The sequence below is a fragment of the Phasianus colchicus genome, chromosome 19 (assembly GCF_987193195.1).
Source record: "Phasianus colchicus chromosome 19, bPhaCol1.hap1.1, whole genome shotgun sequence".
In the NCBI taxonomy this organism is placed as follows: Eukaryota; Metazoa; Chordata; class Aves; order Galliformes; family Phasianidae; genus Phasianus; species Phasianus colchicus.
The window spans coordinates 3,193,098-3,208,813 of NC_143454.1; the positions used below are offsets into that span (position 1 = coordinate 3,193,098).

At 54.5% G+C, this 15,716-nt stretch overlaps 2 protein-coding genes across 4 annotated transcripts; one reads left to right on the forward strand and one right to left on the reverse strand.

Moving 5' to 3' along the window:
- Window positions 1–49: 49 nt before the first annotated feature.
- On the reverse strand, window positions 50–9,986 carry LOC116234420 (ectonucleoside triphosphate diphosphohydrolase 8). 3 transcript variants are annotated; one of them, XM_090121074.1, is made up of 11 exons: window positions 9,158–9,905; window positions 7,886–8,004; window positions 6,730–6,861; window positions 6,187–6,304; window positions 5,237–5,387; window positions 4,396–4,555; window positions 3,647–3,877; window positions 2,263–2,526; window positions 1,597–1,707; window positions 1,321–1,455; window positions 50–710 (listed from the first exon to the last, which is right to left on the reverse strand). In XM_090121074.1, the coding sequence occupies exons 3-11, from the start codon at window positions 6,847–6,849 to the stop codon at window positions 519–521; spliced, it is 1,482 nt and encodes a 493-aa protein (XP_089977200.1). In that variant the 5' UTR covers window positions 6,850–6,861; window positions 7,886–8,004; window positions 9,158–9,905; the 3' UTR covers window positions 50–518. The 3 variants fall into 3 exon arrangements, with proteins under 3 accessions (XP_089977200.1, XP_089977201.1, XP_089977199.1); XM_090121075.1 differs by lacking the exons at window positions 7,886–8,004; window positions 9,158–9,905 and adding an exon at window positions 9,916–9,986; XM_090121073.1 differs by lacking the exon at window positions 7,886–8,004.
- An 89-nt stretch (window positions 9,987–10,075) lies between these two features.
- On the forward strand, window positions 10,076–14,822 carry LOC116234124 (ectonucleoside triphosphate diphosphohydrolase 8). The gene is made up of 9 exons (XM_031601476.2): window positions 10,076–10,246; window positions 10,406–10,523; window positions 11,140–11,290; window positions 11,552–11,711; window positions 12,020–12,250; window positions 13,117–13,380; window positions 13,728–13,838; window positions 14,124–14,261; window positions 14,435–14,822. Exons 1-9 carry the CDS (start codon window positions 10,127–10,129, stop codon window positions 14,642–14,644), a joined length of 1,503 nt encoding a protein of 500 aa, XP_031457336.2. The 5' UTR covers window positions 10,076–10,126; the 3' UTR covers window positions 14,645–14,822.
- The last annotated feature ends 894 nt before the right edge of the window (window positions 14,823–15,716 follow it).

Genomic DNA, 15,716 nt, shown 5'->3' on the forward strand with positions numbered 1-15,716 from the left:
AAATATCTTAAAGACAGCTGACAGTCTGTCCTTGGAAAGATATTCTACCACATACTGCAAAAATCTTGCACATTTTATACAAGACAGGATACAGAAAATGTCAGTCCTCTCCTCAGAGCGTAGGTGGCGACCACTGCTCTCCAGCACCCATTGCCTTCCACAGCTACAGCTGGGAGAGCCAACCCAGCAGGAGTGGAAGTGCCAAGGGATGGAAGCTCTGCTAGGCTGGTTTTGAAAAACAAAAAGGGTTTTATTTCTAGCTTGAGTTTATATGGCCGCCACATCTCAGTTTGGCCTTTGTCAGCCAGATCTAAGTGGTTTCTGGCATCATTTCCTCGTTGAGATTTGTAGGGAGCTCCAGATGCCTTTGATGTCTTTACAGACGTGGCTCAAGAAGACTTCATGCGCAGTGGAGGTGGGGCTCAATGCCTTCTTCCCTCTCTTGCTTCCACCTTTTCTTGCACCACTCTCCCTGCCTGGTTTAGAAGGCAGGGTGCCCCTAGGCTTGATACCTGGGGCTACTTGGATTTCCAGAAACACTGGAGGAGAATTGCCACCAGGCCTGTAACTATAGCCAGCACAATGAAGGAGATGGCTCCTGCCCACAGACTGGGCTGCTGCCCCTTGACGAGTTCCAGAGCCTCCGTGGGGATCATGTTGGTGAGGTTCAGCATGAAGCCCAGCGTCCAGCCAATATCTGTGTTTCCTGCCTGAGGTGACAGAACACAGGAGATCATCAGAACGTGCCTCCCTGAGGCAGCGGTGGCTTTAGTGCAAGGGACTGTGGCAAACCCGGTCCTACCAGTGCCAGTTACACAGGCCCCTTTGCTTTCCCCTTTCCCAAGGGCTTAAAGGGCAGCTGCTGTTGTGCAGATGTGCCTCTGTGACCTGTGTTTTCCTCCCCTAAAATCCTTCAAATTTGATTAATTCTGGTTCACATGGCTCATGGGGCCACCATCACTTCTCTGATGTTTATGTGATTTCAGCACAGCATTAGTGATCAAAGTGGCTGAATCTTGCTCTGCACTTCTCTCACTCCCTTGAAATTAGCTTATGTTTCCATCAGAGTACATAAGAGCTGGGTCAGTGGTTTGGAGGCAGGCAGGACTGAAGCTGTACTGGGATCCCCAGATGACAGACGTGAGGCAAGGACACATTTCTGGTGCAGGAGATTCCAGGGATGGTGCTCCTGAATCACAGAGCTGTAGGGATTGTAGAGATCGAGTCCAGCCTCCTGCAAAGCATTGTGACCTTGGGCCAGGGCAAGGATGTGGCTGCCTGCCTGCCTGCTCCCTCTGCCCCACAAGGCTTTTTTTTTACCTTCTGGCTGAAGTGGATGTTGCTCCATGTGTGCTCATCAAACTTATAGCCGTCGACCAGCAGTGTCAAGATGTAAAGTCCCACCACGCAGTATGTGTGTAGGTGCTCCTTATTCTCTGGGAAGGTCTCCACCAGCTTCAGAGTCATCGATGGACACAATATAATAAGGAACAGAACCCTTCATGGCCCAGAGAACAGCAGAGCATGTGCTTTCTGGGCAGGGATTTGGGAGAGGACAGGCAGAGGGCTCCTTGATGCCCTTTACAAGGCTCTCACCTTGGACCAGTTCTTGTTGCAGAAGTCCCAGACTGTGGCATTGACATGGCTTAGAGACTGCTGGCTGGTCAGGTTCAGGAAGGAGAAGGTGTAATAGAACCCAGAAAAGGCCTGGGGAAGAAGGGTGATGGTAAAAACTACATCTCCCTCCTCACCAAAAGGAAGGCCTCTTCTCACAGACCTCTGGGCTTGGGGTCAGCACTGCCATCCCTGCCTCGGACGAGTGGGGTATCAGATTAGGAGGGCTGGCTGAGCCTGTGGCAGAACATCTCACTGCAACCTCTTGGGCCAGATCTTAGAGTAAAGCCTGACCCAACAGACCCTCTGCCTGGGGACAAATTTCCACGTGATCTCTGTGGTTCTGCATCCACCTGACAGTCTACAACACTGGGAGGTCATGGACAAGATTTTGGGTTTCTGCTTGCACTCGGGAGCCTGGCCAGCTCAGGCTTGTTCCTCATGGACAAAATCTTCCCATTTCCCTTAGTGGGAGGTGGGACATTGCAGAAGGCAGAATCCACCTTCCAGCTTAGGGGCAGAGGTTTGCAGATGGGACCAGCTTTAAAGTCCCCTCTTTTGCCTCTCCTTCTCACAACCAACAGTAGGGAAGACTTCCACCCTCCATCCCCGCACCCACACCACCAGCACACAGCCGAGGCTCCTTACAAAGAACTGTCCCCGCACAGGTGGCTGATAGACCCCGTCAAACCCACACGTCCTGTTGGCCCCACAGGTGAAGTTGAAGAGCTTCAGGATGGCGCTGCGGCACGCCGCAGGGTTGCCTGTCCCTGTCACTGTGAGGCTCTGTGCAGGGCTGAGCATGCTTGGAATGGGGACACAGGGACTGTCGTAGAGCTCTGCTATGGTGATGTTCTCCTGGTATCCCTTGGGGTAGCAGGGCTGTGATATGTGCTGGGCATACAGGCTGTCCTGTTGAGAGAGAGGGAGCCATTACCAGTGTGTGATGTGGGATGCCACTGAGACCCTGCCCCACAGCTCAGCCTGTGCTTACATCCTCCCTGACAGCAGGGTCTAGATCCCAGGAGGATTTGAGCAGAAGCAGAATCCAACCTTTGGATGACTTTAACATGCCTATGCATTTTGTTAGTCCTGCCACTGCTGCTGACCAGGACTGGGGTGGTGGTGCCACTATAAAGCCTGTAAGGTGCCTGTAAGGCTGGAATCTTGCTCTCATGGCCGCTGCCTCTCTGTTTGTATGGAGAAGTTGTTCTTGGTATCTGGTTTGTCCCCACCACATCTTGCAGGTCCTAACTCAGAAAGGACTGAAGGTGCATTCTATCTGCACACTCTTCAACTATCCCCATCTCCCACGGCATTGGGCATCTCACCTCCCCATCTGAGCTGAGATGAGAAATTTTCTGGCTGTTGGTGGAGCAGTGTGCAAGAGGGGGTGTCTGGAAGTGAAGGTGTTCCTCACTTTGAGAAAAAATCAAAGGGGCAGGTGAATATAACTCCCATTAACAGCTATAATCTCTGCACTGAGCTGTGTGCAGCCTCAGCTCTCCACCCAGTCTGCTCTCTTATGTAGGGGCACACAGTTTGGACATTTGATAACCCTGGCCAGGAGGTGCCAGATCGTGTCTTTGGCTGACTGCACTTCGTGTCCTCTGCTAACTGAGTGCTGTGCCTGCTGGCCAGGGAAGGACCCAGTGGGCTTTGAAATCACTTCAGATACAACGAAGCTGATACCTGGAAACCATCCAGGCAAGGAAACGCTTTATGTGGGTATCTGTGAGAACAGGGAAGAATATAGAGATACATCTGGGCTTGGGAAATGATGGGAAATGCTGTTATATGACAAAATCTGGGGAGGTGAGAGCCCTGCAGGGGACCACCACTACTTTCCACTCAAATGGTAATTTTTTTTAGTCTAGTACATAAAATAAAAGCCTTTCTCAGGTTCTTGAATTTGTGAAACTTCCCAGTTCCCTACCACTTTTTCTACATACGTGTACAAATTTTCTGGAAGACATTTTTCATGGCAATGGGAAATGGTTGAGCAGATTCTACTGCCCAGCGGCTGCGATACCTGATGGAGAGCTGCCATCAGCCTCTTCAAGGCCTGCGTCTGCCCATAGCACAGGTAGCTGTGGGTGTAGAGTGAGTAGTTGGTGCCGTACAGCCTGAAGAGGACAGACGTGTTTTTGTCTTCAATGGTGACTCCAGGCTGGAAGGTTATTTGTGTTGAGGCTCCTCCAAGATCCAGAGCTCCCAGGACTTCAGTGTTTTGTGGATGTTCCCATTTTCCTGCGAAGGAAAACTGGCCCCATAAGGCAGTCAGTGTTAGTCTGTCCCTTCCCTAAAGGTTCTGTGATCTCAAAAGCCCCTGGGAGACCTTCCCATCCTATGTCCCTGTTTAACCCCTTGCTGCTCATCCTCCTCAACCCATGTAGATCTCTGTATAGTGCTAAGGTTTCAGCCCTTGGCTGCTGCACATCAGCTTGGATCCAAGGATTTTGAGGAGGAAAAGTGTAATGTTCTGGACTCTGATACTGCCGTGACACCAAGATCAACCCATATATGAACGGAAAGCACAGGACCAGGATGAGCTAGACACAAAGACCCTCCTGCTCTTGTCTGTCCTAATCACACCCGTAGAGTCAAAGGTGCATTTCAACAACATGCTACATTTGTTTGGATGACTCTAAAATGACATTTCACTCTCCTTTGAAAATAAAGAATAAAGAAATCTGGTCTTTACTGGTCTTTACTGAGACAGGAATATACACACACGATGCATACCCCTAGCCCCCCCATGCCCTCTCCTCTGGCCTGCACCTTGATAAGTGTGTCCAGCAGGTAGTTGACAGTGATCCAGCCGAAGGAGCCCTCCTCGTTCCCAGTGAGGATCTGAGCTCCACGGAAGTCCACAGGGTACTCACGAATGGCCTTGGTGACCTCAACGAAGACCTGCTCAGCTTTTGTGCTGTTCTGCTCCCTGCAGAAGCAGACAAATCCCATGTGGTAGAAGATGCAATTGCAGGGGAGCTTTCAGAGCAGGCTAACAGTGAAAGGCTGTGACCTGCAGAGGAGTGGGACTACACAGTGACAGCATATACCCCATCCATCCATTGCTATTAATCATATAAAAAGATTATAAAAAAAAGATGGAGAAAGATGTTTTACTAGAACCTGTAGTGACAGGATAAGGGACAATGGTTTTAAACTGAAAGAGGAGAGATTTAGATTGGATAAAAGGATAAAAATTTTTCACAATGAGGGTGGGGAGGCACTGTGTCAGGCTGCCCAGAACTGTGGATGCCCCATCCCTGGAAGTGTTCACGATCAGGCTGGATGAGTCTCTGGGCAGCCTGATCTGGTGACAGGTATCTGCGCCTGTGGCAGGGGGTTGGAAATGGATAGGCCTTAAGGTTCCTTCCAACCCAAGACATTCTATGAATTCAAGTCTAGCAAAGGAGGTTGTTCCTCCTCCAGGGTACTGCCAGGCAGGCACCAGTGTAGGCCATGGGGATTCCCCATGGAGCAGTGAGCTGGCTATTTTGGTCAACCCCAGGGGGCTACAAAAATGGATGCTCAGCCCATTGCCATGGTCTGCCCCCAATCCCAGCCCCACACCCCTCCTAAGATGCTGAAATGTGTGGTGGGGCAGTGCCCATACCTCAGCAGCCGCATGCCCGCTGTGGCCCCCAGGTAGGTGGGTGTCTGCCGCTGCTGCTCTGCAGGGATGATTGTCATGGCCTTGGCCAGGCAGGGCTTCAGACTGGCACCAGCTCCAGCGGGATCATCTGCATAGCTGGAGATGCCAGATCCTGCAACAGAGCACCTTGTGATGCCCAGGAGGAGCAGAACAGGATAACAGAAGACACGTCCACTCTAAAAGCCAGGAAGACCCCACAAGTTTTCTCCATGTACCAAGACCAATCATGCCCTTCCAAGGGCATCCCCAGAAGGGCACTGCTCAAAGCTGGCTTGCCTGGAGGTGGCACATGCATGCTGCAGGAGCAGACAGTGAGCTCCTGCTCTCCAGGAGTGGGAAGCTGCTGTGATGCTGAGTGTGTGGTTAATCCCAGTTTCCCAGCAGTCCGTTGACAAATAGCATGGTTAGCATGGTTCCCTTACTTCCCTGGCAAAGGGGGATTCTCTCATTTGTCCTTTAGAGAGGACGTGTGGAGCTGATACACGCACAGAGGTGCTCTCCATGCAGCTCAGCACAAACACGCTTTTATTTTTATAGGCTGGTGCTACATCTGAGCTCCCAGTGTGGTCCTGCACTGGGTGGAGACAGCCAAAATCACTATTTACCTTTCCTCCAAGCTCTGCACTCCAGCTCTTCCACCAGCCCAAGTGCCCTTTCGCTTGCCCTTCGCCCTTCACCAGACCTTTGCTTTGGAGCACAGTTAACCAGTAACTGACGCACCATGGCTGCAGAGCCTTGATTTGTCATCAGGGCAGGCTCTACAATCTCCCACCCCTTGCCCAGGCACTCTGCCCTAGGTCAGTGGCCTCTGCCAGTCCCATTTAATTGACTGCCCAGAACAGCCTCCAGCCTGGCGTCCCTAGGCTGAGCAGAGGGTGGGGAGAGGGACGGACACGTCCCAGCACTCTCACCATTCACAGTGCAGGACTCCACCTGGGAGACGATGCCCGTGCTGTTCTCCTTGTCTGCAGGCCACTGGTAGACATAGAGAGCCGTGTGCGTGGAGCCGGCGTCGAACACCAGGCCGTACTGCGGAGAGAGGCCGATGGATGCAGGGTTTCAGGAGGTGCAAAGCAGATTTCGCTGGCTGCAGAGCCAGGAGAGTGCCAGGTGAGCGGGCAGAGCTCCCAGCGGGCAGGGAGTGGCTCACATGGTCAAGCCAAGAGTGTCACCGGAGCAGGGGAAGCGTGACATTGCAGTCACCAGCTGTACTGAGGCCAAGGCTCTTTGTGAGCTAGTGGGGAAGTTCCCTTGTTTCTCTGCAGTGAAAAGGCTGTATGTGCTGTAAGCAAGAAAACTGTGACAGACCCACTTGATGTGCCAGCCTGCTCAGCGGTTTGTCCCCATCTTGGTGAATAACAGCACAGCCTGCCTACAGCTGGGGAAAATCTCAGAATAGAGGTTAGCCAACACCCAAGTGAGAGAAGTAGATGTGCTTCTGCCAAAGGCTTTACCTTAGTGCCAGGAGGCAGAAACACATCCTTCACGTTTACAGCACTCAGTATGAGGGCAATGATGCTGAAGACACAGGTGGCTGTCAGGAGACCTGCGATGACCTTGGCTTTGTACTCCATTCCTCTTCCAACCTGCAAAAACACCCCAACCCCAGCTTAGTGCTCCTGTATTTGCAAGGCCAGATTTGAACTGCAAATCTCATGGATGGAGATGGGACCTGTCAAGGCGGACCTTCTCCCATGTCTGAAAAAAGGGCTTTAAACCATTCTCGGAATCAGAGTCACAGAATCCCAGTATGGCTGAGGTTGGAAGAAACCTTTGGGTCCATCTGGTCCAAGCCCAGCTCAAGCAGGGGCACCCAGAGCAGGGCCACGTCCTGGCAGGTTCCCACTGGGGCTGACATCTTTGGAGCTCAGAGCTGCATCCCTCTGGCACCCACATTCTGCCATCATACCCTGCACTACCTAAGACAATCCATCCCACAGACTTGTGACCAGCAGGTCATATAGAATCACGGAATCACGGGACAGTACAGGTTGAAAGGACTCCAAAAGACAATCAAGTCCAACTTTTCATGGCAAGCCTAAATAAGATTATCTAGCCCCCTGTCCAATCCCATCTTGAAAATCTCCAGTAATAGGGAATTAAAACATCTGTTGCCTAACAGTATCAGACTACCCTAGGTCTTTCTCCAGGCAGGAGAACAGCATCTCCATCCATGTGTCTCCTGCCTGGTCCAACTCTGCTCACCTGGCCAGAGCTCAGCTCCCAGCATCATCCCTGAGGCATCAGCAATAAATTGCAGTAGAGAAGTGAAACCCAAGGGCCTGGTTCTCTACAGCCCCACACCACAGAGCAGCTGACACGTCCTCATGCTCAGCACCCCATGTCTGCTCCAGATGTGCTACACAAAGTTCTCCCTCCTCTTCCTGTATCACCCTGCTCTGTACCACCACAGTGTGACTGCAGGCAGTAAGCCTGACCTCGTACAGCCCAGCCTGCACAGCACTGGGCTGCAGCTGAGCAGCAGATGCTCTGAAAGCCCTGGAAACAGCCTAGAGAAATGATTCTGACCCAGCCGCCGCCATGGGGTGCACCCTGGGGAGCTCATTGGGCTGTGCAGCTCTCACAGGAACACACAGAACATACCCTTACCTTGTAGCCAGGCCAGGTCAGCAGTTTAATAGGAAAGGAAGACCTTTGGCAAAGTCACAAAAGACGTCGATTCCTGTTTCAGCCGATATCTCCAGTGATAAATGAGGGTGAGCAGTGCCCTATAGGACATGCTATGTATAATGGAAAATGTTCTTTTCTGTTCCACGTCATGGGACACGGGATGTGGGATAGGAAACCTTTATCAGACCTTATCCTATGGCCAAGAGCCCCGTCTGGTAATGAAGGGCAGAAGATATCATATGCAAGGTGATACTCCTCTACTGTGCCATCTCCAGCCCTATTAGCCCTGCTGATTTGCACAGATGTAACCATGCAGCTGAGAAGTGCTTCCCCTGCTCCTGGTTTAACAGCAAAGGAAAAGGTCCCAATACCAGCACACATCTTGGAAAATTATGCCCCAGGCAGCATGTGATGGTGATAAATTGCACCATGTGTGAAACCACCTTCACCTGCCCTCGGTGAGGCCAAATTTCTATCTTATCTCAGCAGCAGGCAACAACTGCAGGCAGCACTGAGTCTACAGGGACAGGGGAGGAGAGTGGAGCACAGGGAAGGAGCGAGCAAGCAAGCAGAAAACAAAGAGGGAGGGGTGTGAGAAGCCAACGGATCTGCCCAGAATTTCTGTGGCACTTCAGGCTGGTTCGTGCCTGGCACAGCAGCCTTGTACAGCAGGTTTGGGGCACAAGCAGAAGGGATGGAAGGGTGGTGATGCCTTCAGAGCTACAGTCAAGCCCTGCTGCTGTATGGCTCCACAAGGAGCAATGCCCAGAGGTTTCAGCGTGCAGAAAGCTTGCAGTTGTGCATGCTGCTTGAGCTGCTCCTGCACTGGTTGGTATGTGACCGGACACAGCAAAGTGCTGACAGCTGCTGACAGCCCTTTGCAGAGTCCCTTGAGAGGAAGTAGAGGAGCCTCAAAGTTCAGACTTGTGGGCACTGCTGGCCATAAACTGTGTTGCTTGGGAAGATGTGTTGCTGTGCACATGTGGGATTTGGGGTCAAAAGGGCTCTTAATGTTATAAGGAAGCGGGGAATGTGCAAGCTAGAAGTATCCTTGCCAGGCAGAGCAGTGCCCAAGCTCCCATCCTGACACCAAGACGAGGTCCAGCAGTGCTCTCCACATCCCCTGCATGCACTGAAAGCACCTGAGCCACAAACCACCTTCTCACCTGCCTCCCACCTCACCCCTGCATCAATCTCCCCACAGCCAAGCATCGCTGAGGTCGCCCATTGCCGTCCCCTGCCCATGCTCACCTGTGCTGCTGCCAGTGAGGCCAGCTGCTGCTCACCTCGGTGTCAGCGCGTACCTGGAGTGCAGGCGCTGTGCCTGGGACAAAGGCTGCCCAGGAGTCCCCTGCACGGCCCTCCCCTTGGCCCCAAACCAGTAACCTCCCCTGCAGGCAGCACAGAGCATGGAACAGAGCCTGGTTAACCACCTCAGTGCTGGTGGACAGGCTGTGCTCTGGGATCCCCACCTTTGGGGCTGTTTGGAGGTGCCTGGCAGTGCTCTCCTTGATGCTGACGGGATCCACGCCTGCAGGGAGCTGGTGAGTGGGTTGGCGTCGGGACAAAGCCTGAGTTCTGGGAGAGGGGCTGTAGTCCACAGATCTCCCAGTCCCACAGCTGCTGCAGGGGAAGGCATGGCCGAGCCTGTCATCTGCACCCCAGCTGCCGCTCTCTGCTCTGCTATTCTGCTGCTGCAGGCGGGACCAGGCTGGCAGAGGTGCCCAGGGCAGGAATAGGAGAGACCTGGCAGGTGGGGACTCGTCCTCACTGACATCTCAGCAGGAAATACACCCCCAGTGCCAGGGAGCTGCCACCACAGCCAGAGTCCCACTTGTCCCCATAGGGCTCCATCCCACGGTTAGGGTCCCTCCCAGCCACAGATTTGGGCTGACTCCCACAGCCAGGTCCCCCTCTCCCCTCGGTGAGGTCCTCGTCCGTCCCTACAGCCACAGTTCCTGCCCAGACTGGAGGGTCCCCCTGTCCCACGACGAGGGCTCTGCACCCACCCGCCCGGTCCCGCTGTCCCCATTGCCGATCGCGGCTCGCAGCGCCGTCCGTCCCGCAGGTCCGTCCCCTCTCAGGGCCGCGCTGAGCGCCCGCCCCGTGCCGGGCTGGGCGGTACCCGGACGTGGGAGCCGGGCCGGCTTTCTTTTTCGCTTTGCCCCGCGGGTTCCGCCCGAGGCGCCGCGCCGTGCCGGCCGTGCGGAGCGCTCCGACATGCGGCCCGAGCGCCCGGCGTTCGCGCTGCCGGTGCTGGCCGGGCTGGCCGTGCTGGCGGCCGCCGCCCTCCTCGTATTGCTGAGCGCGTCCCGGGACCGTCCGGTAGACGGGAAGAAAGTAAGTGCCCGGGGCGGGGACGACCGCCCGCCCTTCCCGGTGCTCGGCCGGGCAGCCCGCACCCCGCGGTCCCGGTGCTGGGCGGAGCCCGCTCGGGCTCGGAAGGCGCTGCGGGACGGCCGGGCTCCGCGCCCCGCAACCATCGGCCTCTCTCCGCAGTACGGCCTGGTGTTCGACGCCGGCTCCACGCACACGGCTCTCTACGTCTACCAGTGGCCTGCAGACAAGGAGAACGGCACGGGCATCGTCTCCCAGGTGGAGTCCTGCATCGTTAATGGTGAGAGCGGAGCGCTGGCAAGCGTCTGTCCTTCTCCCCGCATCGCTGCCCCGGGCTCCTGCAGCGCAGTGGGGGATCTGAGCCCCTCGGCCCGTGCTGGGCCAAACGGAGGTGGCCCCAAAGAGCCCAATGGAGCGGTGCAGAGGAGCAGCTGCGGTTTAAGGGTCCCTGTAATGATGGGGGCTGTGCTGCCCAGAGGTGGGTCGGAAGCTCAGCCTTCAGTTAGCATCATGGCTCATGGACCCAGCCCTGTTGTGCAGACCACTGTTGTGCATCACTTTGCACTTTGGTTGTTAGATGTGCAATGCTTGCAACCTTTCCTCTGCAGCCACTTCCTGGAACATCTCTTTATACTTCTTCCCACAGGCATGCTAGAAGCTTTGCAGAACTCACTAGATCTAAATGTGTCTCTGCTGGCTATTTTTGTTTTCAGTTCCTATCTGCACTTTGAGTTAACAATTATCTTTTTCCACATGTTTGCACAGCCCCGAGCACAGAGTTTTGGGCTGTGATTGTGGCTTCTGGGTATTGCCCAAGAGGATGAGAGAGAACCCTCGATGTAGGAGTGGGATGCTGTTCTCCTGGGCTGGCTTCATCACAAGGTGCTCTGTTGCAGGATCTGGCATCTCCAGCTATGCAGATAACCCTGCTGAGGCTGGAGCCAGCCTGAAGCCCTGCCTGGACAAGGCCATGACAATCATCCCTGCAGAGCAGCAGCGGCAGACACCCACCTACCTGGGGGCCACAGCGGGCATGCGGTTGCTGAGGTACGGGCACTGCCTGCATCCCTGCACCCCCACAGCCCTGCCCTGAGCCCTCAGAGACTGCTCTCCAATCACAGCTGCAATGGGTCTGGGATGCTGGTGAGATTATATGCGGTGAAGTGGCACTTTGCCACCCTGGCTGGTATCTCTGATGCCTGATGTTGATCCTTTTGGGATGGGGAACCACCGACTTTGTGGTTCCATATCACATCTGCTGCCAGCACCATGCTCCCTCCACCAGCATCTCCCTCCTTCCCTTGGCAGGGAGCAGAACAGCACAAAAGCTAAGCAGGTCTTTGATGAGGTCACCAAGGCCATTCGTGAGTACCCTGTGGACTTCCGTGGAGCTCAGATCCTCTCTGGGAATGAGGAGGGTGCCTTCGGCTGGATCACCGTCAACTACCTGCTGGAGACACTTATCAAGGTGCGGGGTGGTGAGAGGGCAGAGGAGCAGGAGGGTCTCGCTGCACTGAGAGATCTTGCTGCATTAGAGCCTCTGCAGTGCTGCTGGGCATTGAGGCTGAGACCCCTTGGAGTCAGTCACTGCTTCGTGGTGAAACAGGGAAACCTGGAGGCCTATCAGCCCCCACAGTGTCTGGAGGAGCTCCAGAGGCTGTGGATTGTGGGTCCCTCCTCCCTGCTGCACCACAATTCAGTCAGGAAAGCCATTTTCCCTTGGCTCACCCTGAATCAGATCCATGCACCCTGTGAGTAATTTTCTGTGTGGGGCAGTACTCCTTCACAGGCAAGTGGACCCACCCACCAGTGGAGAACGTTGTTGGAGCTCTGGACCTTGGTGGGGCTTCAACCCAGATCACGTTTCTTCCTGGGGCCACAACAGATGACAAGAACACGAGTGCCCTCCTCAGATTATATGGGACCAACTATTCAGTTTACACCCACAGCTACCTCTGCTACGGACAAAAGGAAGTCCTGAAGAGGCTCTTGGCATCTTTACACCAGGTAATTGCCTCCAGCCTTGTGCTCCTCTGCTGCAGCCAAAGCCGTGGTCTCACTGAGCTGGGCAGGCAACACCCACTGGGTGTCACAACCATGGGGCTTAGTGCTGTTGTACAAGCACCTGTGAGAGTGGATACAGTGGGGCCACCTCTAGAACATCCCTGTCCCAGTGGAGGGTCTGCATCAGCCCAGACTCACTCACAGGGGCTGGAAGGACCTGAGTCTCCTGGAGGAGAGAACATTCTGGATGATGGGAAGCTGGGAATAATGTAGGCTTAAAGGGAGGAATCCAAATAGGCTGGTCTTCAGAGGCAGGTGCTGGGGAGTGGAGGAAGGTTCATTGCTGCTTAGAGGAGCCCTAATATCTGTAACGTGGCTGTGGAGTGAGGGCTCAGTGCCTCTTGGTGGTTGGAGCAAGAATGGGCAAAAGACAATGTCCACTGCATGTTAGCAGAAAGAAATCAGCCTCCACTTCATTTTTGATAAAGTGGTTTCTCAGTTTTGGCTGTGCCCCTGGACCTGATGACACTGTGATGACAGAGTGGGGACAAAATGCATGCATGCCCATCAGAGAGGACTAACTCCCAATGCCCTGGGCACACAGCTGTTGCTGTAGCTGATTTCCTACTGCAGCATGGCATGGCCTGGCTGTCCCTACAACTCTGTGCCTGCACCCCATAGCGTGGTGTTGATGCATCTGCATAGCTGGTACAGATGTCACCCCATGGGCAGTGGAGCCGGGGTGATGGCAGGGTGTCTGCATCCTGTGTCTGGTTGTTTGAACAGGCAGTGTCTGTGGGCTGCTTCTCACCTTTCCATCCTCAGCCCCAGTGCCAGGGTGATGCTAACAGCTCCCTCTCTCTCAACAGGACAGCCTGTATGCCCAGCACATATCACAGCCCTGCTACCCCAAGGGATACCAGGAGAACATCACCATAGCAGAGCTCTACGACAGTCCCTGTGTCCCCATTCCAAGCATGCTCAGCCCTGCACAGATCCTCACAGTGACAGGGACAGGCAACCCTGCGGCGTGCCGCAGCGCCATCCTGAAGCTCTTCAACTTCACCTGTGGGGCCAACAGGACGTGTGGGTTTGACGGGGTCTATCAGCCACCTGTGCGGGGACAGTTCTTTGTAAGGAGCCTCGGCTGTGTGCTGGTGGTGTGGGTGCGGGGCTGTGGGACACCAGTTTGGTCAGTGCTCCAGAAAACCTGCTGTAGGAAGAAGTGACAATGGATGCCTTGAAAGCTGGGATGCACCTGATGCATGGAGACATGCAGGGTGCTCAGCTGTGTGCCAAACAGACTCTGACTGCCATGTTCTGTATTGTCCCCAGTGCTCTCCTGAAGCTGGTCAGCAGGCAGCACCCTATGTGGCCTGCCCTGGGGATCCCTGCAGAGCACCCCAAGTGAGGGGCAGAAAGGTGCCAGGAGCTTGGGTGCATCACTAACCTCTGCCTTTGGTCATAAATACCCACACAGGCTTTTTCAGCATTTTATTACAACCTCCACTTCCTGAACCTGACTGAAGACCGGTCCCTGAGTTCCGTCAATGACACTCTATGGAAATTCTGCTCCAGAAATTGGATGACGGTGAGATCCTGCCCAGGAGCTGCTGATCCCTGCCCTAGTCTTGCTCAGCCTGGGCACCGTGTGGCTTGGGGGTCTGTCCACAGCCTGTCCTCTGCTGTGTGGAAGGACCACTGGGGGACCTGGAGGGAGCACAAAGGTCTCTGAGCTGGGTGGGAGAGCAGCCAGCATCCTCCCATGTGCTCCTTGCTCCCCAGGTCTTTGCTCCTGCTGCATTTTCCCTATAATGTGGGTGCACCGAACGTTGCTCTGTACATGCATCCCCACCTTGCTCTTCCTCGTCTACAGTTACAGGAGGACTTTCCCACCAGGAACAGGATCCACCTCCGTGACTGCTGTGCAGCCAGCTCCTATGTCCTCACCCTCCTGCTGCAAGGCTACAAATTCAACAACAAGACGTGGCTCAACATCCACTTCCGAAAGCAGGTGAGAAGGCAACTTTAACTTCACAGCTGCTTCACAAACCTTGCACACTTGTGCCTGCCCTGCCCCTGTGCCTGGGGTGCAGGATGATGGCTTGGCACAGTCCATCACCCGTGTCTGGGATTGCCTGGTACTTTGCAGCCCTTTATATCTCTCTTCCTTCTCTGTCTGCACAGGTCTCAAATGTGGATGTTGGCTGGACTCTGGGCTATATGCTCAATCTCACCAACATGATTCCCTCGGAGATGCCCCAGAGAGTTGTATCGCTCCCAAAAAGCAAATGGATAGCAGCCACAGTCATATCGGCCGTCATATTCATTCTCATCTTCTGCCTGATTGTGGCCACATGCTGCTGGAAGGACTCCTCTGGCTATGAGAGCCTCTAGCAGTGCTGGCTTCAGAGGCTGCTGCAGCTGCCTGGTGCTGCTGGTGCCAAACTAGTGTGAGGAGCTGCTGCTGGGGGAATCAACCCCGTGTCCTGGAGCTGCAAACTTGTCATGTTGGGAACCTGGCCTGGTGAGCTAGGAGCAGCACATGTCTTACAAAAACCTCTCTGTAACTGTGTGCTGTGTGGTTTTCTTTTGCCCTCACTGCTGGTTGGAGAGGGGGCGTGACTGTGTGGGGCAGGGCTTGGTGCTGGTGACATGGGGGCATCGGTGACATGGGGCAGCTAGAGATGGCGTGGCCCAAAGGGCAGGAAAGAGAGAAGATGTGTTTGGCAGCAGCAGTATCTTTGCAGGGCTGGTTACTGCCTATGGAAGATAACCACATGGGGCAGAGGTGTCCTGCCCCACTGCAGGGCAGGGGCCCACATAGCCCACTGCTGGAGCTGGGCAGAGGGACAGCAGCTGGGCTGCTTTCTGCTGGGTGATCCCAGCCTGTCCCGATGCTGGGGCTGTTCCTCCCCAGGGACAGGACTTGGCTCTGCTCCGTGTTGAGCTCCATGAAGCTGCTGTCATCCTTGGGGTTGCTCCCACCTGTCACAGTCCCTCTGGAAGGCTGCATGACCCTCTGGTGCATCAGCCATGCCACACAGTTTTGTATTCTCTGCAAACTTGCTGAGGGAACATTCTTCCCCATCATTCAGATCATTAATGAAGATGTTAAAAAGAACTGGGCTGGGTACTGACCCCTGGGATAGATGTCTGGTGTCCAATCAGCTTTTGTGCCACTGCCATTGTTTCTGGGTTTGGCCCATCAATCCATTTCACTGCCCATCCAGCCCTTATGTCAGCAGCTTCTCTATGAGGATATTCTGGAGGACGGTGTCAAGGCCCCACTGAAATCTGGGTAGAAATTAGATGTCAGCAGCTCCCCTATTTTCCTGCACCAGATCAGTCTTCCGTTGGCTGTGCCCCATGTCTGTGCCAGGCACACATCTCACCATTCCTTACCAGCACACAGAAGTTTGGGAAACCCCTCTTGGAAGCAAAAGGCCCTGTCCTCATTCCCCACCGA